This window comes from Cherax quadricarinatus, chromosome 56, assembly GCF_038502225.1.
Source record: "Cherax quadricarinatus isolate ZL_2023a chromosome 56, ASM3850222v1, whole genome shotgun sequence".
Taxonomy (NCBI): Eukaryota; Metazoa; Arthropoda; class Malacostraca; order Decapoda; family Parastacidae; genus Cherax; species Cherax quadricarinatus.
In genome coordinates, this window is record NC_091347.1 from 4,690,661 (window position 1) to 4,715,756 (window position 25,096).

The window sequence follows — 25,096 nt, forward strand, 5'->3', positions numbered from 1 at the left end:
CAGAGTGGTTTGAACTGCAAACCTTTATAGATGAAAATCACCCTGACACAGCTGTTGCAAGCCGTGCTTGTGACTATTTCAATGACAATGTTATGGCCCATTTTAGGAAAGTCTTGAAGAAACGGGAGGTACAGAGCTCTATGGACAGATTTGTTGTGCGACAGAGGTCCAGTGACTCTGAAGCTGGTCCTAGTGGCATTAAAAGAAGAAGGGAAGTAACCCCAGAAAAGGACTTGCTACCTCAAGTCCTAATGGAAGGGGATTCCCCTTCTAAACAGTAAGAAGATAATGCTCTCCCCTCCTCCCATCCCATCAATCATCACCAGATCTTCAATAAAAGTAAGTGTCATGTAATTGTGCATGCCTTTTTCAGTTTGTGTGTATTAAAATTAACATTTCATGTGGTAAAAAAAATTTTTTTTCATACTTTTGGGCGTCTTGCACGGATTAATTTTATTTCCATTATTTCTTATGGGGAAAATTAATTCGCATAACGATTATTTCGCATAACGATGAGCCCTCTTGCACGGATTAAAATCGTTAACCGGGGGTCCACTGTATATATATATATATATATATATATATATATATATATATACAGTGGACCCTTGACCAGCGATATTAATCCCTTCCTGAGAGTTCATCGTTAGTCAGAATTATCGTTAGTCAAGTTAATTTTCCCCATAAGAAATATAATGGAAATCAAATTAATCCGTGCAAGACACCCAAAAGTATTGAAAAAAAAAAAAATTTTACCACATGAAATATTAATTTTAATACACACAAACTGAAGATTACATGCACAGTTACATGACACTTACCTTTATTGAAGATCTGGTGATGATTGATGGGATGGGAGGAGGAGAGAGGTGTTAGTGTTTAGAAGGGGAATCCCCTTCCATTAGCACTTGAGGCAGCAAGTCTTTTTCTGGGGTTACTTCCCTTGTTCTTTTAATGCCACTAGGACCAGCTTCAGAGTCACTGGACTTCTGTCGCACAACATATCTGTCCATAGAGGCCTGTACCTCTCGTTCCTTTATGACTTTCCTAAAGTGGTTCACAACAGTGTCAGTGTAATAGTCACCAGCATGGCTTGCAGTAGCCGTGTCAGGGTGATTTTCATCAAAAAAGGTTTGCACTTAAAGCCACTTTGCACACATTTCCTTTATCTTAGAAGTAGGCAACTTCAATTTCTCTCTCCCCTCCTCCGAAGCAGTTTCCTCAGGTGTACCCTCTTGCTGTTGAAGATGATCTAGCAGCTCATCAGTGGTTAGTTCTTCACTGTCCTCCACCACCAACTCTTCCACATCCTCCCCACTAACCTCCAACCCCAAGGACTTCCCAATGCCACAATGGATTCCTCAACTGGCATAGGATTCTCAGGGTTAGCCTCAAACCCTTCAAATTCCCTTTTGTCTACACATTCTGGCCACAGTTTTTTCCAAGCAGAGTTCAATGTCCTCTTAGTCACTTCCTCCCAAGCCTTACCTATAATGTTTACACAATTGAGGATGGTAAAATGATCTTTCCAAAACTCTCTTAGAGTCAGTTGAGTTTCTGAGATCACTACAAAGCACCTTTCAAACATAGCTTTTGTGTACAGTTTCTTGAAGTTGGAAATAACCTGCTGGTCCATGGGCTGCAGGAGAGGAGTGGTATTAGGAGGCAAAAACTTCACCTTAATGAAGCTCAAGTCCCTAGAAAGTCGCTCTGCCAAGTCTGAAGGATGACCAGGAGCATTGTCTAATACCAGGAGGCACTTAAGGTCTAATTTCTTTTCAATTAGGTAATTTTTCACATTGGGGGCAAATGCATGATGTAACCAGTCATAGAAAAAGTCCCTAGTGACCCATGCCTTACTGTTTGCCCTCCACAGCACACACAAATTAGCCTTGAGGACATTGTTTTTCCTGAACACTCTGGGAGTTTCAGAGTGATACACCAATAAAGGCTTCACTTTGCAATCACCACTAGCATTGGCACACATCAACAGAGTAAGCCTGTCTTTCATAGGCTTATGTCCTGGGAGTGCCTTTTCCTCCTGAGTAATGTACGTCCTGCTTGGCATTTTCTTCCAAAACAGGCCTGTTTCGTCACAATTAAACACTTGTTCAGGTTTCAGTGCTTCACTGTCTATGTACTCCTTGAAGTCCTGCACATATTTTTCAGCCGATTTGTGGTCCGAAGTGGCAGCCTCACCATGCCTTATCACACTATGAATGCCACTACGCTTCTTAAATCTCTCAAACCAACCTTTGCTGGCCTTAAATTCACTCACATCACTAGTTGCTGGCATTTTTCTAATTAAATCGTCATGCAACTTCCTAGCCTTTTCACATATGATCGCTTGAGAGATGCTGTCTCCTGCTATCTGTTTCTCGTTTATCCACACCAATAAAAGTCTCTCGACATCTTCTATCACTTGCGATCTCAGTTTCGAAAACATAGTTGCACCTTTGGCAAGAACAGCTTCCTTGACTGCCGTTTTCTTGCCCACAATAGTAGCGATGGTTGATTGGGGTTTATTATACAACCTGACCAGCTCAGAGATACGCACTCCACTTTCATATTTATCAATGATCTCTTTCTTCATCTCCATAGTAATTCTCACCCTTTTTGCTGTAGGGTTGGCACTAGAAGCTTTCTTGGGGCCCATGGTGACTTATTTTGCAGGTGCAATCACTAAAAAGGCTGTGATAATATGAATTTTCCAGTTGTATGTTTGGAAGCGACCGCGGTGGCTGGCTGGCTTGTAAACACTGGCACCAAAGGGACAAGTGAGGTGCGCTCAGGCCAAAGTGGACGCATATGGTACGGAATGAATAGCGCTGATCGGGTTTTTAAGCGCTAGTCGAGGCAAAATTTTTGCGTTAAAATGTATCGCTAGTCAGATTTATTGTTAATCGATGCCATCGTTGGTCGAGGGTCCACTGTATGTATGTATGTATGTATGTATGTATGTATATATATATATATATATATATATATATATATATATATATATATATATATATATATATATATATATTTATTTTTTTTATTTTTTTTATTTTTTTTTTCAACAAGTCGGCCGTTTCCCACCGAGGCAGGGTGACCCAAAAAAAAGAAAGAAAATCCCCAAAAAGAAAATACTTTCATCATCATTCAACACTTTCACCACACTCGCACATTATCACTGTTTTTGCAGAGGTGCTCAGAATACAACAGTCCAGAAGCATACACATATAAAGACACACAACATATCCCTCCAAACTGCCAATATCCCAAACCCCTCCTTTAAAGTGCAGGCATTGTACTTCCCATTTCCAGGACTCAAGTCCGACTATATGAAAATAACTGGTTTCCCTGAATCCCTTCACTAAATATTACCCTGCTCACACTCCAACAGATCGTCAGGTCCCAAGTACCATTCGTCTCCATTCACTCCTATCTAACACGCTCACGCACGCTTGCTGGAAGTCCAAGGCCCTTGCCCACAAAACCTCCTTTACCCCCTCTCTCCAACCCTTTCGAGGATGACCCCTACCCCGCCTTCCTTCCCCTATAGATTTATATACTTTCCATGTCATTCTACTTTGATCCATTCTCTCTAAATGACCAAACCACCTCAACAACCCCTCTTCTGCCCTCTGACTAATACTTTTATTAACTCCACACCTTCTCCTAATTTCCACACTCCGAATTTTCTGCATAATATTTACACCACACATTGCCCTTAGACAGGACATCTCCACTGCCTCCAACCGTCTCCTCGCTGCTGCATTTACCATCCAAGCTTCACACCCATATAAGTGTTGGTACTACTATACTTTCATACATTCCCTTCTTTGCCTCCATAGATAACGTTTTTTGACTCCACATATACCTCAACACACCACTCACCTTTTTTCCCTCATCAATTCTATGATTAACCTCATCCTTCATAAATCCATCCGCCGACACGTCAACTCCCGAGTATCTGAAAACATTCACTTCTTCCATACTCCTCCTCCCCAATTTGATATCCAATTTTTCTTTATCTAAATCATTTGACACCCTCATCACCTTACTCTTTTCTATGTTCACTTTCAACTTTCTACCTTTACACACATTCCCAAACTCATCCACTAACCTTTGCAATTTTTCTTTAGAATCTCCCATAAGCACAGTATCATCAGCAAAAAGTAACTGTGTCAATTCCCATTTTGAATTTGATTCCCCAAAATTTAATCCCACCCCTCTCCTGAACACCCTAGCATTTACTTCCTTTACAACCCCATCTATAAATATATTAAACAACCATGGTGACATTACACATCCCTGTCTAAGACCTACTTTTACAGGGAAGTAGTCTCCCTCTCTTGTACACACCCTAACCTGAGCCTCACTATCCTCATAAAAACTCTTTACAGCATTTAATAACTTACCACCTATTCCATATACTTGCAACATCTGCCACATTGCTCCTCTATCCACTCTATCATATGCCTTTTCTAAATCCATAAATGCAATAAAAACTTCCCTACCTTTATCTAAATACTGTTCACATACATGCTTCAATGTAAACACTTGATCTACACATCCCCTACCCACTCTGAAACCTCCTTGCTCATCCGCAATCCTCCATTCTGTCTTACCTCTAATTCTTTCAATTATAACCCTACCGTACACTTTTCCTCGTATACTCAGTAAGCTTATTCCTCTATAATTTTTACAGTCTCTTTTGTCCCCTTTCCCTTTATATAAAGGGACTATACATGCTCTCCGCCAATCCCTAGGTACCTTCCCCTCTTTCATACATTTATTAAACAGAAGTACCAACCACTCCAACACTATATCCCCCCCTGCTTTTAACATTTCTGTCATGATCCCATCAGTTCCAGCTGCTTTACCCCCTTTCATTTTACGTAATGCCTCACGTACCTCCCCCACACTTACATTCTTCTCTTCTTCACTCCTAAAAGATGGTATACCTCCCTGACCAGTGCATGAAATTACTGCCTCTGTTTCTTCCTTAACATTTAAAAGTTCCTCAAAATATTCTCGCCATCTACCTAATACCTCCATCTCCCCCTCTACTAACTCCCCTACTCTGTCTTTAACTGACAAATCCATATTTTCCCTAGGCTTTCTTAACTTGTTTAACTCACTCCAAAATTTTTTCTTATTTTCATTAAAATTTCTTGACAGTGCCTCTCCCACTCTATCATCTGCTCTCCTTTTGCACTCTCTCACCACTCTCTTTACCTTTCTTTTACTCTCCATATACTCTGCTCTTCTTATAACACTTCTGCTTTGTAAAAACCTCTCATAAGCTACCTTTTTCTCTTTTATCACACCCTTTACTTCATCATTCCACCAATCACTCCTCTTTCCTCCTGCCCCCACCCTCCTATAACCACAAACTTCTGCCCCACATTCTAATACTGCATTTTTAAAACTATTCCAACCCTCTTCAACCCCCCCACTACTCATCTTTGCACTAGCCCACCTTTCTGCCAATAGTCTCTTATATCTCACCCGAACTTCCTCCTCCCTTAGTTTATACACTTTCACCTCCCTCTTACTTGTTGTTGCCACCTTCCTCTTTTCCCATCTACCTCTTACTAAAACTGTAGCTACAACTAAATAATGATCCGATATATCAGTTGCCCCTCTATAAACATGTACATCCTGGAGCCTACCCATCAACCTTTTATCCACCAATACATAATCTAATAAACTACTTTCATTACGTGCTACATCATACCTTGTATATTTATTTATCCTCTTTTTCATAAAATATGTATTACTTATTACCAAATTTCTTTGTACACATAGCTCAATTAAAGGCTCCCCATTTACATTTACCCCTGGCACCCCAAATTTACCTACTACTCCCTCCATAACATTTTTACCCACTTTAGCATTGAAATCCCCAACCACCATTACTCTCACACTTGATTCAAAACTCCCCACGCATTCACTCAACACACATATATATATACAGTGGACCCCCGGTTAACGATATTTTTTCACTCCAGAAGTATGTTCAGGTGCCAGTACTGACCGAATTTGTTCCCATAAGAAATACAGTGGACCCCCGCTTAACGATCACCTCCAAATGCGACCAATTATGTAAGTGTATTTATGTAAGTGCGTTTGTACATGTATGTTTGGGGGTCTGAAATGGACTAATCTACTTCACAATATTCCTTATGGGAAAAAATTCGGTCAGTACTGGCACCTGAACATGCTACTGGAATGAAAAAAGTTCGTTAACCGGGGGTCCACTGTATTGTGAAGTAGATTAGTCCATTTCAGACCCCCAAACATACACATACAAACGCACTTACATAAATACACTTACATAATTGGTCGCATTCGGAGGTAATCGTTATGCGGGGGTCCACTGTATATATATATATATTATATATATATATATATATATATATATATATATATATATATATATATATATTTTTTATGAAAAAGAGGATAAATAAATATACAAGGTATGATGTAGCACGTAATGAAAGTAGTTTGTTAGATTATATATTGGTGGATAAAAGGTTGATGGGTAGGCTCCAGGATGTACATGTTTATAGAGGGGCAACTGATATATCGGACCATTATTTAGTTGTAGCTACAGTTAGAGTAAGAGGTAGATGGGACAGGCGGAAGGTGGCAACAACAAGTAAGAGAGAGGTGAAAGTGTATAAACTAAGGGAGGAGGAAGTTCGGGTGAGATATAAGCGACTATTGGCAGAAAGGTGGGCTAGTGCAAAGATGAGTAGTGGGGGGGTTGAAGAGGGTTGGAATAGTTTTAAAAATGCAGTATTAGAATGTGGGGCAGAAGTTTGTGGTTATTGGAGGGTGGGGGCAGGAGGAAAGAGGAGTGATTGGTGGAATGATGAAGTAAAGGGTGTGATAAAAGAGAAAAAGTTAGCTTATGAGAGGTTTTTACAAAGCAGAAATGTTATAAGAGGAGCAGAGTATACGGAGAGTAAAAGAAAGGTGAAGAGAGTGGTGAGAGAGTGCAAAAGGAGAGCAGATGATAGAGTGGGAGAGGCACTGTCAAGAAATTTTAATGAAAATAAGAAAAAATTTTGGAGTTAAACAAGTTAAGAAAGCCTAGGGAAAGTATGGATTTGTCAGTTAAAAACAGAGTAGGGGAGTTAGTAGATGGGGAGAGGGAGGTATTAGGTAGATGGCGAGAATATTTTGAGGAACTTTTAAATGTTGAGGAAGAAAGGGAGGCGGTAATTTCATGCACTGGCCAGGGAGGTATACCATCTTTTAGGAGTGACGAAGAGCAGAATGTAAGTGTGGGGGAGGTACTTGAGGCATTACGTAGAATGAAAGGAGGTAAAGCAGCTGGAACTGATGGGATCATGACAGAAATGTAAAAAGTAAGAGGGGATATGGTGTTGGAGTGGTTGGTACTTTTGTTTAATAAATGTATGAAAGAGGGGAAGGTACCTAGGGATTGGCGGAGAGCATGTATAGTCCCTTTATATAAAGGGAAGGGGGACAAAAGAGATTGTATAAATTATAGAGGAATAAGTTTACTGAGTATACCAGGAAAAGTGTACGGTAGGGTTATAATTGAAAGAATTAGAGGTAAGACAGAATGTAGGATTACGGATGAGCAAGGAGGTTTCAGAGTGGGTAGGGGATGTGTAGATCAAGTGTTTACATTGAAGCATATATGTGAACAGTATTTAGATAAGGGTAGGGAAGTTTTTATTGCATTTATGGATTTAGAAAAGGCATATGATAGAGTGGATAGGGGAGCAATATGGCAGATGTTGCAAGTACAGTGGACCCCCGGTTAACGATTTTAATCCGTGCAAGAGGGCTCATCGTTATGCGAAATAATCGTTATGCGAATGAATTTTCCCCATAAGAAATAATGGAAATAAAATTAATCCGTGCAAGACGCCCAAAAGTATGAAAAAAATTTTTTTTTACCACATGAAATGTTAATTTTAATACACACAAACTGAAAAAGGCATGCACAATTACATGACACTTACTTTTATTGAAGATCTGGTGATGATTGATGGGATGGGAGGAGGGGAGAGCATTATCTTCTTACTGTTTAGAAGGGGAATCCCCTTCCATTAGGACTTGAGGTAGCAAGTCCTTTTCTGGGGTTACTTCCCTTCTTCTTTTAATGCCACTAGGACCAGCTTGAGAGTCACTGGACCTCTGTCGCACAACAAATCTGTCCATAGAGCTCTGTACCTCCCGTTCCTTCAAGACTTTCCTAAAATGGGCCATAACATTGTCATTGAAATAGTCACAAGCACGGCTTGCAACAGCTGTGTCAGGGTGATTTTCATCTATAAAGGTTTGCAGTTCAACCCACTCTGCACACATTTCCTTAATCTTTGAAGTAGGCACAATGGATTCCACAACTGGCATAGGCTTCTCAGGGTTAGCCCCAAACCCTTCAAAATCTTTCTTAATTTCCATACTAATTCTCACCCTTTTTACCACAGGGTTGGCACTAGAAGCTTTCTTGGGGCCCATGGTCACTTATTTTCCAGAAACAGCACCGAAAATACTGTAATAATACGAAATATTCCGAGTGTATGCTTGGATGTTACAGCGGAGGCTGGCTGGTAAACAATGGGACGGAGCGGCACATGTGAGGCTGGCTGAGGGCACATTGGACGCGTCTCGGACGAAAATCGGTATGCGGGTTTTTAATCGGTATGCGCGGCAAAAATTTTGCGATAAAAGTAATCGTTATGCGGAAAAATCGCTATGCGATGCCATCGTTATGCGGGGGTCCACTGTATATGGAATAGGTGGTAAGTTATTAAATGCTGTAAAGAGTTTTTATGAGGATAGTGAGGCTAAGGTTAGGGTGTGTAGAAGAAAGGGAGACTACTTCCCGGTAAAAGTAGGTCTTAGACAGGGATGTGTAATGTCACCATGGTTGTTTAATATACGTATTTGTAGATGGGGTTGTAAAAGAAATAAATGCTAGGGTGTTCGGGAGAGGGGTGGGATTAAATTATGGGGAATCAAATTCAAAATGGGAATTGACACAGTTACTTTTTGCTGATGATACTGTGCTTATGGGAGATTCTAAAGAAAAATTGCAAAGGTTAGTGGATGAGTTTGGGAATGTGTGTAAAGGTAGAAAGTTGAAAGTGAACATAGAAAAGAGTAAGGTGATGAGGGTATCAAATGATTTAGATAAAGAGAAATTGGATATCAAATTGGGGAGGAGGAGTATGGAAGAAGTGAATGTTTTCAGATACTTGGGAGTTGACGTGTCGGCGGATGGATTTATGAAGGATGAGGTTAATCATAGAATTGATGAGGGAAAAAAGGCGAGTGGTGCGTTGAGGTATATGTGGAGTCAAAAAACGTTATCTATGGAGGCAAAGAAGGGAATGTATAAAAGTATAGTAGTACCAACACTCTTATATGGATGTGAAGCTTGGGTGGTAAATGCAGCAGCGAGGAGACGGTTGGAGGCAGTGGAGATGTCATGTCTAAGGGCAATGTGTGGTGTAAATATTATGCAGAAAATTCGGAGTGTGGAAATTAGGAAAAGGGGTGGAGTTAATAAAAGTATTAGTCAGAGGACAGAAGAGGGGTTGTTGAGGTGGTTTGGTCATTTAGGAGAATGGATCAAAGTAGAATGACATGGAAAGCATATAAATCTATAGGGGAAGGAAGGCGGGGTAGGGGTTGTCCTCGAAAGGGTTGGAGAGAGGGGGTAAAGGAGGTTTTATGGGCGAGGGGCTTGGACTTCCAGCAAGCGTGCGTGAGCGTGTTAGATAGGAGTAAATGGAGGCGAATGGTACTTGGGACCTGACGATCTGTTGGAGTGTGAGCAGGGTAATATTTAGTGAAGGGATTCAGGGAAACCAGTTATTTTCATATAGTCGGACTTGAGTCCTGGAAATGGGAAGTACAATGCCTGCACTTTAAAGGAGGGGTTTGGGATATTGGCAGTTTGGAGGGATATGTTGTGTATCTTTATACGTATATGCTTCTAAACTGTTGTATTCTGAGCACCTCTGCAAAAACAGTGATAATGTGTGAGTGTGGTGAAAGTGCTGAATGATGATGAAAGTATTTTCTTTTTGGGGATTTTCTTTCTTTTTTGGGTCACCCTGCCTCGGTGGGAGATGGACGACTTGTTGAAAAAAAAAAAAAACATTATATATATATATATATATATATATATATATATATATATATATATATATATATATATATATATATATATGTATATATATATATATATATATGTATATATATGTATATATATATATATATATGTATATATATATATGTCGTGCCGAATAGGCAGAACTTGCGATCTTGGCTTAAATAGCAACGCTCATCTTGCCATATAGGACAAGCGAAAATTTGTGTATGCAATAATTTCACCAAAATCATTCTGAACCTAACGAAAAAAAATACATTTCACTGCGTTTGTTTAGTATTAAATTATTGTAAACAAATCTAAAATATATTTAGTTGGGTTAGGTTAAAATAAATTGCTCTTGTTATAATATGGTTAGGTAAGTTTTCTAAGATTCTTTTGTTGCAAAATTAAAAATTTTTACATTATCATTAATGAAAAAAATATATCTTTAAATGTATAAGAGAAAATTTCAGAAAGGACTTAATTTTAAATGAGTTCTTGCTAATTGACCAGTTTTACATATTCGGCATGACATTATATGGTGGTTGGGGATTTCAATGTTAAAGTGGGTAAAATAAGTAATACATATTTTATGAAAAAGAGGATAAATAAATATACAAGGTATGATGTGGCACGTAATGAAAGTAGTTTGTTAGATTATGTATTGGTGGATAAAAGGTTGATGGGTAGGCTCCAGGATGTACATGTTTATAGAGGGGCAACTGATATATCGGATCATTATAGTTGTAGCTACAGTTAGAGTAAGAGGTAAATGGGAAAAGAGGAAGGTGGCAACAACAAGTAAGAGGGAGGTGAAAGTGTATAAACTAAGGGAGGAGGAAGTTAGGGCGAGATATAAGCGACTATTGGCAGAAAGGTGGGCTAGTGCAAAGATGAGTAGTGGGGGGGTTGAAGAGGGTTGGAATAGTTTTAAAAATGCAGTATTAGAATGTGGGGCAGAAGTTTGTGGTTATAGGAGGGTGGGGGCAGGAGGAAAGAGGAGTGATTGGTGGAATGATGAAGTAAAGGGTGTGATAAAAGAGAAAAAGGTAGCTTACGAGAGGTTTTTACAAAGCAGAAGTGTTATAAGAAGAGCAGAGTATATGGAGAGTAAAAGAAAGGTGAAGAGAGTGGTGAGAGAGTGCAAAAGGAGAGCAGATGAAAGAGTGGGAGAGGCACTGTCAAGAAATTTTAATGAAAATAAGAAAAAATTTTGGAGTGAGTTAAACAAGTTAAGAAAGCCTAGGGAAAGTATGGATTTGTCAGTTAAAAACAGAGTAGGGGAGTTAGTAGATGGGGAGAGGGAGGTATTAGGTAGATGGCGAGAATATTTCGAGGAACTTTTAAATGTTAAGGAAGAAAGGGAGGCGGTAATTTCATGCACTGGCCAGGGAGGTATACCATCTTTTAGGAGTGAAGAAGAGCAGACTGTAAGTGTGGTGGAGGTACGTGAGGCATTACGTAGAATGAAAGGGGGTAAAGCAGCTGGAACTGATGGGATCATGACAGAAATGTTAAAAGCAGGGGGGAATATAGTGTTGGAGTGGTTGGTACTTTTGTTTAATAAATGTATGAAAGAGGGGAAGGTACCTAGGGATTGGCGGAGAGCATGTATAGTCCCTTTATATAAAGGGAAAGGGGACAAAAGAGATTGTAAAAATTATAGAGGAATAAGTTTACTGAGTATACCAGGAAAAGTATACGGTAGGGTTATAATTGAAAGAATTAGAGGTAAGACAGAATGTAGAATTGCGGACGAACAAGGAGGTTTCAGAGTGGGTAGGGGATGTGTAGATCAAGTGTTTACATTAAATGCTGTAAAGAGCTTTTATGATATGAGGCTCATATATATATAGGTCTTAGACAGGGATGTGTAATAATAATGCTGTACACACACATTGTGCTCCATATGTGTGTACAGCATTTCATGATCATAGGAGATTTTGCCATGGTACCTTAAAAAGTTACTGCAGTTGCATTAATACAGTAGCATACATTAGTACACATTCACAAAGTACATTAATATAAGGCACACACACTCACAGTTTATAGTATGTCCACTAGACATGATTTAATTACCTTTTCATTGGCGGTCTCAAAGGTTGATGGAAGCATCCCAGGAAAGAGCTTAAGTGCTACAGGTAACAAAAACTCCATGAACGGGATAATGATGAACACTGAGAATGGCAACAAGCGAAATAAATCACTTGTTGTCCGCACCAACTGCAATGGAAAGGATACACTTAATTAATCAAATTAACTGCCAAAGTTTTAGTCTATAAGATCCATATTTTAGCATCTCATTGTCACCAAAATGTAAAATGCTAATGAATCAGTTGAAATTATACTGTACTTCTCACCCTATGAGGCTAATAGCCTGAAACAAATCATATTAATGTACAATATGGTTACCACTGGATATAAATCATCAGCAACACATTTTTGTTGCGACTAATCAGCTATACAGTCTGGCCTGCATCATAATCTAGTTGGAAATTTCAAAAGTGAACAGGTACATTTTTATGGGTTTCTGCTTCTGACCTCTGATCTCATCTTTATGTTCAACTGTGCAACTACTTGGTGAATATGTGGTTGCTGGTAAATGTGACCAATGAAAGTGGGGCAACATGGTAGTGCTTAAAATACTACAAGTTTAATGTCTCCAAACAGCAAGCAAACAGATGGAGTCAGCTCTACCAATTAGGATACAGCCAGTTGGACTGATCTAAAGTAAGACTGTCCAAGGACAAGCAGTTCTGACTGCTCCTACATAGGTTATTATACATTTCCTTCCATATCTCACTGCAACACATTATGGTATTGTTTAGGTTTGGGACATCAGCAATGCTGCTAGCAGGGTGAGGGCAGGGAGGGGAGGAAGAGCAAGGTGAGGGAAGGAAGAGCAAGGTGAGGGAAGGAAGAGCAAGGTGAGGGAAGGAAGAGCAAGGTGAGGGAAGGAAGAGCAAGGTGAGGGAAGGGAGGGGAGGAAGAGCAATGTGAGGGAGGGGAGGAAGAGCAATGTGAGGGAGGAGAGGAAGAGCAATGTGAGGGAGGGGAGGAAGAGCAATGTGAGGGAGGGGAGGAAGAGCAAGGTGAGAGAGGGGATGGGAGAAGTGAGAGAGGAATGATGATGGAAGGGGAAGAATGAGGGAAAAGGTTTTCTTTTATAAAAAAATTAGATACATCAGTAGTGTACTACTACTTTGGCTTGATAGTTATACAGTAGGAACAAAGCTAAAAGAATGGGGTGAGGAAAACTGTTGGAGGATGGCAAGATGTGGAGGAAGCAGTGACTAACAGGTATGTGTAAACTGGGACGACAGAGATGGACAGGGGATGGACGGTAGGGATTGGGATGGGTGGAGGACTGGTGAACCTGAGATAGCCAAGAGCCCACTGACTCCCACGATTGCCAGAGACAATCAGTGGTAACCGGCTATTATCAAATATATTTCATGCTTAAATTATACATTTGCGTGTTATGTGACAAATACTGGAACCATTTCTATATTATCTCTCGTCCACGTCACTATACATCGGTTAAATATCAACTACTCGCTAACGTCATTATTGTTGTTGTGGTCTAACATTTTATTGTACAATAACGTATTGTTTTCACTGTTGTGTGGATTATTATTTTGGCAGTTGGCTTATTGTATTTAAAGCATATCGACCACATAAGTCATTAATGCTGCATGTCACCTGTCCAACACTAGTGATAAGAAACTTTTACTGTAATCCCTTAACTTAGTAAACTCTCCACGTATATACACAGGACAAAGATCCCAGCGTTCATACCATTGAATTCTTATCATTTGTCGAGTATATATGTTGATGTTTATGCGTACTCTGTCGGATAACAAACATTCCAACTACTGATGACCTATATAACTCGTGCCGAATAAGTAAAACTTGCGATTCTGGCTTATATAGTAACGCACTTCTTGCCGAATAGGTCAAGCGAAAATCTGTGTATGCAATAATTTCGCAAAAAAAAAAAATCATTCTGAAACTAACGAAAAAATACATTTGTGTTGGTTTATTATTAAATTATTGTAAACTTGTATAAAATATATTTAGTTGGATTAGGCTTAATGAAATTGAGCTTGTTATAATAAGGTTGGGTAAGTTTTCTAAGGTGCTTTTGGTACAAAATCATTAATTTTTATATTAACAAATTAAAAAAATATCTAAATGCATAAGAGAAAATTTTAGAAAGGACTTCATTTTAAATGAGTTCTTGCTAACTGACCAGTTTTACCTATCCGGCACGACATAACCACCATTAACTTGGAACTGTTAGTGCAGATGTTGTTACATTCAATATAAATGCCTACTGTTAACCTAAGCGAATTCTCCTTAATATATCTTGTGCTCATATCCTATTACTTCCTCTTTGAAACTTTTACCGCTTTTGAATGTCTGAATAGTTGAGCAATGTATAGTTGTATTTATCTGTTAATGCTTAACTTTGCGAAACCTTAAATTCTAAATTGTTTGAGAATGTGATGACCATTATGTGACTTCCTCAAAATCTAAATTGTCCAAGATCATATTTGGCTGACTCCACAACCCATTGCGTGATCGGTCACCTTGAGAGAGCGCTTGATCGATTAGGTCAGCAACCAGGAAGCCTGGTCTGGGACCGGGCCGCGGGGGGCGGTGACCTCCAGTGTTAAGAACCTCCAAACCAGCTTTAATGAACTAACTAGAACTTGGCAGTACAGATTATGAGACGTTATGACCAGTGTATGATTAGCCATCCTGAGTGATTGTGTGCTAGGCCACTACAGCTCTTGCTTTAACTTTGTCCAATGCCAGAATAGGGCAGCATGATAATGTGGTGTATTATGAAAAAAAAAAAAAAAGCATGATCATGTAACTACAGCTATCATACATGGAACTTTCCGCGTGAAGAGTCTCTGCAACTACTGGCATGTGCAGGTGCCCTTTGATCAATGGAACATGGACCGGTCCTAGTTGTGGTTTCCTTGTGAGAAAACTGAGTGGGCTTAAGATTTCATCATTAGTGTATCCTACTTAGTAGAAGACTGGAATTGTTACCGGAGCATGTAGGTGACAGTTTCCTAACTAGTTTTAAAATTAATTCTGTATTTTTCTTCAGGAAATATCTCGATTGCCTTATCTAAACACCTTCAATTGTCAATAGCTGATGTGTCTTATGAGAAGGATGAGACCCAATAAGTTCAGACTGTATAGGAGCAAATTTGCCAAAATACTGTATTAACATTTAAAAAAAATGGAATCATTAGATTTTGTGTAATAACTCGAGATTGTGTTTCCTGGTAAGATTCAAACTTTTAGCACAGGTGTTTTGCTTAACAGAAGGTTTGTGTTACTGGACTACATACAGTATGTCCCAATGTGACAATTATATTAAACAAACTGTGATACTGATTTCTGCAATTAACTGGTGTGACTTGCAGTGGTAAGTGTCTTGGATGAAAGTTAAATTTTTGAGCAGGATTTAGCCTCTAATTTGCTAGCTTTATTAAATTTTTGGAGTATCATACTCTTCATCAATAATAAACTGGGTAATCAAACTGAAAAATATACACAACCTCTAAAACATGTCATTTACACTACGTAAATTTTAATGCAAATCCCTTTAGCTGTTTAGACATCAATTTTTATCTAAACTCCAGAAAATATATTAAATATTAAAATGAATTTAAAGTTTTCAGATTTTTATAATGGTGCCCTTCCATAAGGAGAATTACTACTTGATTTACATTAAGATGAGCCCCCCTCTTTCCCTCCCTCCCCCTCCCCTCTCTCAGGCACGCATATTCAAGAAGGGTTCCTTCAGTTAAGAACCAAACTCGCAACCACTCGAGTCGCTATCACGTGATAATATTCAGTAATGTGCCGGGAGGGTGATGTAACTTGTATATGAACCGCTAACACTAGTAAGGTAGCGAACAATGAATAGTCAGTAGAATGTCCAGTTAATGAACTCACTATAACCCCTCCCCCCCCCCCTTTTTTTTTTTTTGCTAATGTTGACTAAAGCTTCACCACTGTTGCCCAAGACATGGAAAACGCCATCAACACATCGCTGCCAGCATTCTCTGACTACACCACTTTTGTATACCATCATAGTAACTAAAACCTTACAATGCATCAATAATATATATAGTACGTCCCCTAACAATAAACACATTAGTAATTTACACCCAGATTACGATCAAACAATTAAGACCTTTTTCCTTCAGTTCATGATCACTTCAAGTAACAGGACTTTAATCAGTGAAAAACTTCGATTATGAATTACGGGCTGTGTAATACTAAAAAAGTTTGATCACATAATCAGCAAAGAAAAAGTCCATAACTTATCAAATGCCACGTGATTGTTTACATGCAATGAAATCCTTGAGAAATGCGTAAATTAAAGGAGAGGAAAAAAAACAGGAGTATAGCAGTATGTCTAGCGATCCCATGCTAAACAGGTTCAAAGTTAACACCACCTAACCATTCCCGCTTACATGTTAACCTATTCAAAGTGGCTTCCTAAACCCTACTTGGCAGTTTATCCCACTAGTCTACGTCTATGTCCACTGATATGTGTATATATACAATTTGGAATTAACCGGGTTTACATTAAGATGCACAGTACAGCAATACAGATTAAGCTAAAATAAAAATGGCAATTTTTGTAAAGGGACAAGTCGTTTCTGGCTATTAAAGGTTCTGATGTAATATAGATCACTGACTTGAACCAGTACAGAGGCATGAGTTACATTATAACAAGCTTACCCCGATGTTAAGACAAGCTCCGAGACGCACCTACAATATCGCGCAATCCAGAGTTATGATGGAAAGTTATCTTGTTTATTCTCCAGCTTTACCAATTTCAATAAGCCCCTCCCCAAAAAAAAGCCATTATTTCTAAACTAATGTATGACACACATGTCTTGTGCAAAGCTTTTATCTTTCGATGTTTCGCTAACCAGTAGATTTATTAAATAAATTTCAGACTGATAAAGGTTATTGACGAGCAAAACATATTTTAATGTTTCCTAATGGCGCAAATGATATTTGTATGCACTCCTACACTGATTCAATTTGCTCAATAATCTTCGGTGTAAACAAGCAGGGTGACAGTGCATTATCTTAACAGCTTAAAATAGAACGCTTGACTTGTGTGCTACTGAAGTTATGCAGTTATCTGACTAAATTAGTTGATTTACACGGGTAACAGTTAGGTCGGCAAAAAGACACACATAACTAATACATTTCATTGTGGCTTTTCGCAAAACGTTGCCACATTAAAATATCACATTAGTTGCACATGTCCTTTTACCTAACACTGTCAGTAATTCTACCAACATTATCACAACAGTTAAAGTATCTTTATTTCCGAAACGTTTCACCTACATAGTAGGTTTCTTCAGTCGAATACAGAGGTGACTAAATATGGAGATAGCAAAGCAGTGAAGAGGTAAAGATGCGATCAGTCCATTAGAATACCTCAGCCTGGAGAAACGTTCAGATCCGATTTGCCGTTGATGTCTCCACATTTAATCACACCTCTGTTCGACTGAAGAAGCCTACTGTGTAAGCGAAACGTCTTCGAATAAGAATACCTAACTGTCCCACATGTGCCTTATTTGTCGGCTTTGTACCACATAATAATAATAATAATAATAATAATAATAATAATAATAATAATAATAATTTACACTTGTGAATGATATTGGACGTGACTCGTGCTAACTTGTATTGATAAACTGTGATGAACTCCCGAGTTATATCATCACGTGGTGAACACTCTCTTCCTACACTGGAATAAAGTGAAAGCCTACAAAAATATTGATACACACCAGTACTGCGTTCGAGGCTGGGTAACAAAGCTACGTCAGTAGTAAGTACCTGGGACTGCTGGGAAAAAAAATGTGTAGCAAAGGCAGACCTTTTATTAACTACGACCATTTCATCTACTGTCAGTTTTATCAAATACTTCATAAAGTCTTTGTTCGTGAAATGTCACATTTAATAAAAGGTCTGCTTTTGCTCAACGTGTTTTTTTCCTCCAACACCGCCTCATCCAAGCTGTCTGGGGTTACATCATGCCATCTTATAATTGTTAATGTCGACTAAGTCAAGTGTTCACCAGTATAAAACTTTTAAATAATTATCCACATTAAGGTGGGTGATAAATGGTGCGTCAAACCTTCACATCAGTTGGCTTGTTTAATGTTGTTTAATTCATGTTAAGTGCTAAACCCATTTGGGTTATTCAGTGTAAGACATGGTGGAGGCTTGATCTTCCGTCTGCTGAGCGCCAGACAGACGAGCTTCGTCATGTGTCTCACATCAGTTGGTTTTATGTCTAGCTTATAACCAAATGATGGTTCGACGCACCATGTCACCCAGTTTGAGCTAAACTTCAAACCAGCTCGTAAAGCTGTGATGACAAAATAAATAGTTAATGAATGAAACATCTCCATTTTAACAAATATAAAATAAAATATACATTAAGTATTCGCTACATAGACACCTGTATTATTATTTTTATTACTGGGACGCCACCCCTGAAATTCTGAGAACAATACATGTAGGAGTACGAGTTATAGGGTCTACATGGGTTGAGGTCCCAGTTTTAAAACAAAAGTGAAGAGGAAAGAAAAGTTTCCAGTAAGTCACCAAGAGCATCACAATGGGCTGCAGCTCTACTAGCAGGCTCAACACGCGGAAACAAGGGATTTACGAGTCACCATGCATGGTTTCACACACGGCAGCATGTAAAAAAACGGTTTAGAAAACCGACAAGTTGATAAATGAGACACTTGTACAACATTTGGGTATCTTTGTTCTGGAAACGTTTCGCCAGCCAGTGGCTTCTTCAGCCCAGTGCAGAGAAAGGTCAAAGATAAGTAGTTTAAGGTCATCAGTCCCTCAGCCTGGAGTCTGTCCAGTCCAGATTGACGGACTGAACATATCGAATCCAGGCTGAGACTGATTATCTCAAGCTCTTCATCTTTCACCTTTCTTTGCATGGACTGAAGAAGCCACTGGGTGGCTTAACGTTTCTGGAATAAACAAAGCAAAATGTTGCACAAGTGTCTCATTTACCACGGTGATGGACTGATTACATCGTCTTCACATCTCTGATAATCACTCATTTACCACACACGGCAGTATTTAGTTTAGTGTCTACATGTCATAGCTATCCAGGAGGAACTGATGCTCACCCAGTACGACCTCGACAGCAAAGAACATAATCCCCCACCTGGTACTCACGTTAAGGACTTGCCATCGGGTGTTCACTTAATGTCAACTTTGGTTTTACATTTACATTATGAGGAAGCACAAAACCCGTAGAGGTAATAGAGCGCTGATGGAATGGCAAAGGGAGAGTAGCTCTAATTGCATGGATCAAGAGAGTCCCCTCAACAGAATCAAGGCACCTCCCTTAAAAGGGGAAGGTTTCTTACTCCAGGTCTTACGCCTTCACGGCATAAATCCTTCCTTTTAGTTATTCAAAGTCCTTGAGGAACTTTTAGAATGTTGCATTTGACTTTTCTTGCCAATCACTACATTCAACAGCACAACAATCAACCATCGTAGAGACTAAGAAAGATGAGAGAAAACTCACGTAAGTGTTCGTGGTTGTTAATGCAGCTTCACGTCAAATATTGCTTACATGATGAATCAGTAACCAGTGACATCACGTGCAAAAACCCCATCATCTAAACTTCAACCATAAATAAACCTTGACATTATGTTTGAGATTTAAATGAGATGGAATATACCTTAATTATACTAAAATCCTATCTAGGTATGCCTCTAAATTAATGCAGTTAAAGTAAATATATTAAAGGTAGACAAGCTCCAAAATATATTTAACTAGTCCAACCATGAAGCACATCTCTTTCGCAACAATATTTTTTACCTTAGAGTAAGCGATAAAATTGTCAAACATAAGAACATAAGAAAGAAGGAACACTACAACAGGCCTACTGACCACATGCGGAGCAGGTCCATGCCACCCCCCGGCCTAAAACAATGACCACCTAGTCAGGTCACTTCCACTTAAGGAAGGAGCACGGCACCAGACCTGGTAGCCCAAGCTAGTCAGGTCCAACTCACACCCACTCATGTATTTATCCAACCTATTTTTAAAACTACACAAGGTCTTAGCTTCTATGACGGTACTCGGGAGTTTGTTCCACTCATCCACAACTCTATTACCAAACCAGTGCTTTCCTATGTCCTTCCTGAATCTGAATTTTTCCAACTTGAAACCATTGCTACGAGTCCTGTCTTCGTTAGATATTGTCAACACTTTACTTACATCCCCTTTATTTATTCCTGTTTTCCATTTATACACCTCAATCATATCCCCCTAATTCTACGCCTTTCTAGAGAGTGCAGATTCAGGGCCCTCAGTCTATCCTCATAGGGAAGATTTCTGATACATGGGATCAACTTTGTCATCCTCCTCTGTACGTTTCCCAGTGCATTTATATCCATTCTGTAATATGGTGACCAGAACTGTGCAACATAATCTAAATGAGGCCTAACCAAGGATATATAGGGTTGAAGAACAACCTGAGGACTCCTATTATTTATACTTCTTGAAATGAAGCCAAGGATTCTGTTAGCTTTATTGCGAACACTTATGCACTGTTGTCGGTTTCAGATTACTGCTAACCAGAACTCCTAAATCCTTTTCGCAATCAGTAGTATTAAGATCTACACTATTCAGTTTATAAGTGGCATGGCTATTGTCCTGTCCAACATTTAGCACTTTGCATTTGTCTATATTAAACTGCATCTGTCACTTCTCCGACCACTACACCAGTCTATTCAAATCATCCTGGAGTGTACTAATGCCCTCAATAGAATGAACTGGACGGCCTATTTTGGTGTCATCAGCAAATTTGCTTATGTCGCTATTTATTCCCTCATCTACATCGTTTATGTAAATTGTGAACAACAAGGGGCCCAACACTGACCCCTGTGGAACACCGCTTGTGACGTGCCCCAATTCTGATTTCTCCCCATTTATGCAAACTCTTTGCTGCCTATTTGTCAACCATGCCTCTACCCAGGAAAAATTTTTCCCTATTCCGCGTGTCTTAAGTTTCCTCAAAAGTCTCTGATGTGGAACTCTATCAAAAGCCTTACTAAAGTCCATATACACAATATCATATTCATTACCATGATCTACCTCCTCAAACACCTTAATGAAAAAAAGTTAGTAAACCTAATTATTCCTCTTGTATAACAAATAATACGTCATGAAAACAAATAATATCTTTATTTCTCCAAGTACATGTACAAGGTAAAACCAAGATGCTGCGACACCGGCGTAATATATATAATCAAACTTAGAAACAGAGAATAACTGGTTATAATCATAACCATAATTTTTAAATGGGTAGACCGGTAAGCCAGCGGAAGGCCTCAGACAGATGACTAAAAGCTCCAGCTGAGGGTCATTATCTGACTATGGCCCGCGTCAGGAAACACTTGTCCTGTTTCCTGACAAACCTTACCTACCCTTAGAAACAAAATACTGACGAAGTTCAAAAACTTTCCTGATTGTACTTTTTAACGTAACAGAGCACTATAAAAACAATTGTCACCTGCAATACAAACCAGCCTGATCACAAAAAATTATATGAGCAAGCCCATTCGGTCTACCTATACCTAAACCCCTGTACGATAAGAGGCTGAAGACAGGTTTGGCCTTGCCTGTGCTATAAACCAGCCTGGCAAGATTTTGCCACCTGTCGTTACTGGTACATGTGAAGATCACATTACTGACGCGTGCTGAGTATACACTCAACATATGTTGGACGTGTACGTTATTACAATGAGATTACAAACAAGGGCACTACGATTATTTATTTCAATATGCATGGACAGTTTATTTTTTGTATACTTAAGTTCCAAGGAAACTGGATACGTTTTACCCCAAAAATTAAGACTGGCATTTTCGTCTTCTATCACCCTAACTTGAATATATTACAAAAGAAGAGTTTAATGTTTTAAGGTATTTATCGGGGGACGAATGTAAAATAATCATGACATCAGACAATGCAAATTCTGTAGATTGATTAAATAAAGATGATCATATAGTTCAATGCATTTTAAATAATTATTACAAACTAAAGCGTTTATGTGGCGTAATGACTGTTTCTAACAAACAGAAAATAGGTTCTTCCGAAAAGTCTGAATTTGTTACATTAAGCTTAAAACCTGTGTATTACATAGTTTACGCAATAAAGCCTCTTAAGACACTACTAGCCCTAAAAGATCAATTAGACTAGCTACTGAAACTTTTAAATATTAAGTAGTTACCCTATTATCAGCATGAATTTAATTCCCTAAAAAAATATAACAAATGTCTTTAAATTAGCTTTATTAAAAATCATGGTCATGAAAGCAAATATATCCAGGCACTTTCAGCATCTCTGCTTTATTAATGTTGGTAGAATTACCGACAATATGTTAAATAAAAGGACAAAGTGCAACTGACATTTTATTGTGGCAACGTTTCGCTCTTCAGGAACTTTATCAAGCTTGATAAAGCTCCTGGAGAGCGAAACGTTGCTACAATAAAATGTCACATTAGTTGCACTTGTGTCCTTTTATCTAACCTCTCTGCTTTAGTTGAGCACCCAGCCGCCACCATATTTCAGTGCGCAGGTCGATGGCGTTCAAACCTTGTCTATGGTTACCGAGAACACCACTGGCAACCACGTCTTACTTAATCCCTTATAACTTATTTACTAGTGTTGCTTGTGCCTTTGTGATTTATATTATTTTATTAAACGCTAAATAACAAAACATCTTAATTAAGGAAAAACTAATATAATAAACTTAAGAAACTGTCACTCCTCTCTTCCTGGTGTGACGTCAGCTGTCTTGCACGTCATTAAACGTTACCAGCTTCACTTTCTATCCATGAGAATGAGTAAAATATGCTGTCTATGGGGAAATGGTATGGTGATACCGACAAGATGTGGAAAAAGACACTTATGTACAGTTCAGGACATTTATTAAAGGAAACGTTTCGCCACGAGTGGCTTCTTCAGTCCTAATACAGAGAAAACTAAGAAAACACACATATATATAGTGGTGGGAGTCAGGTGAGGTGAAGCGTGGGTAGAGGTGGTGGTAGTAGTAGTAGTAGTAATGGAACTAAGGAGGTGAGGTTAGAGAGGGACCTGCTGGCATCAAGTAACACCAGTTCCCAGGATGGGTAATATCCTCTTGCTTAGTAATTTTGAAATACTGTAACTACCGGATTTTTGCTTTATAGTGTTACTGACAGAAATTAGTGCAGCTTCAATGCATTTTCTCCGTCTTAAGTCGTCTTCTTTAATAACTAGTTTAGCTTCATTGAATTTCATGAGGTGTCCAACATCGTCTCTATGTTGAACACATGCGTTTTTGCGGTCATCATTTCTGCAAGCATTTTTGTGTTCTGCTATTCTAATGTCCAGAGTTCTGGCTGTTTCCCCTACATATACTTTGTCACACCCCCCACATGGTATAGTGTAGATTCCTGCACTTGTGCCAGAATCATGCTTGGGTTTTTGTATCAGGTTCCTAATAGTAGTTGAAGAGCTGGTAGATATTTTAGCCAGTTTTCTGTCAAACATTTTTGAAACATTAGTGGCAACGTTGCTGACCGGTAAAACGATGTAACTTGGAGGCTTTTCTTCAATTTGATAGGTGTTGGTCTTGCTGAGGATACGTGTTGCACGTTTCCTGCAGTCACGTATGAAGTGTAGGGGAAAGTGTAGTGAACTAAAAGAGTTGGTGATGTATGTACATTCTTCTTCGAGGAACTGCGGACTGGAAATCCTGTAGGCTCTCAGAAAGAAGCCAATAACTACCCCTCTTTTAGTTCTTGTGTCATGGTGAGAGAAGAAATGTAGAAGATCATTCTTGTAGGTAGGCTTCCGGTAGACTTTAAAAGAAAGTTTGCTTTCCCCTGTGCGTAAGAGAACGTCGAGAAAAGGTAACTGGTTGTCCTTCTCCTCCTCTAGAGTAAATTTAATAGTAGGTTCCAGATTGTTGATGGTGTTGAGGATGCCCTGTACGTCAAGATTTTTGGGTACAATGACCAAAATATCATCTACGTACCGCATCCAAGTAACTGAACGAGGGATGTTATTGAGGATCCTTCTTGATTCCAGGTCCTCCATATATAAATTGGCAAGAACTGCACTAAGGGGGGATCCCATGGCTAGTCCGAAGAGTTGTTTGTACTTCTTGTCCTCGAACCTAAAACAGTTATAACGAACACAAAGTTCGACAAGGCTCACAAAATCTTGGCGGGGTACAGGTAACTCTGTATCATCTTTAATCACCCTGCGAAGAAGATCAATGGCTTGATCAACTGGGACATTGGTGAATAAGGCAGTCACGTCAAAACTTGCAAGCTTCTTATCTTCCAGCTCTTCAACTACTATTAGGAACCTGATACAAAAACCCAAGCATGATTCTGGCACAAGTGCAGGAATCTACACTATACCATGTGGGGGGTGTGACAAAGTATATGTAGGGGAAACAGCCAGAACTCTGGACATTAGAATAGCAGAACACAAAAATGCTTGCAGAAATGATGACCGCAAAAACGCATGTGTTCAACATAGAGACGATGTTGGACACCTCATGAAATTCAATGAAGCTAAACTAGTTATTAAAGAAGACGACTTAAGACGGAGAAAATGCATTGAAGCTGCACTAATTTCTGTCAGTAACACTATGAAGCAAAAATCCGGTAGTTACAGTATTTCAAAATTACTAAGCAAGAGGATATTACCCATCCTGGGAACTGGTGTTACTTGATGCCAGCAGGTCCCTCTCTAACCTCACCTCCTTAGTTCCATTACTACTACTACTACTACCACCACCTCTACCCACGCTTCACCTCACCTGACTCCCACCACTATATATATGTGTGTTTTCTTA

General features: G+C 39.1%; 1 protein-coding gene across 2 annotated transcripts in view; it reads right to left on the reverse strand.

Moving 5' to 3' along the window:
• Letm1 (Leucine zipper and EF-hand containing transmembrane protein 1) overlaps positions 1-25,096 on the reverse strand; it is a 116,627-nt gene that overhangs the window by 48,928 nt on the left and 42,603 nt on the right. For both annotated transcript variants that reach the window (XM_070097032.1, XM_070097031.1), the window contains exon 3: positions 12,218-12,361. In XM_070097032.1, the coding sequence (XP_069953133.1) occupies positions 12,218-12,361 (144 nt within the window). The remainder of the gene's footprint in view (positions 1-12,217; positions 12,362-25,096) is intronic.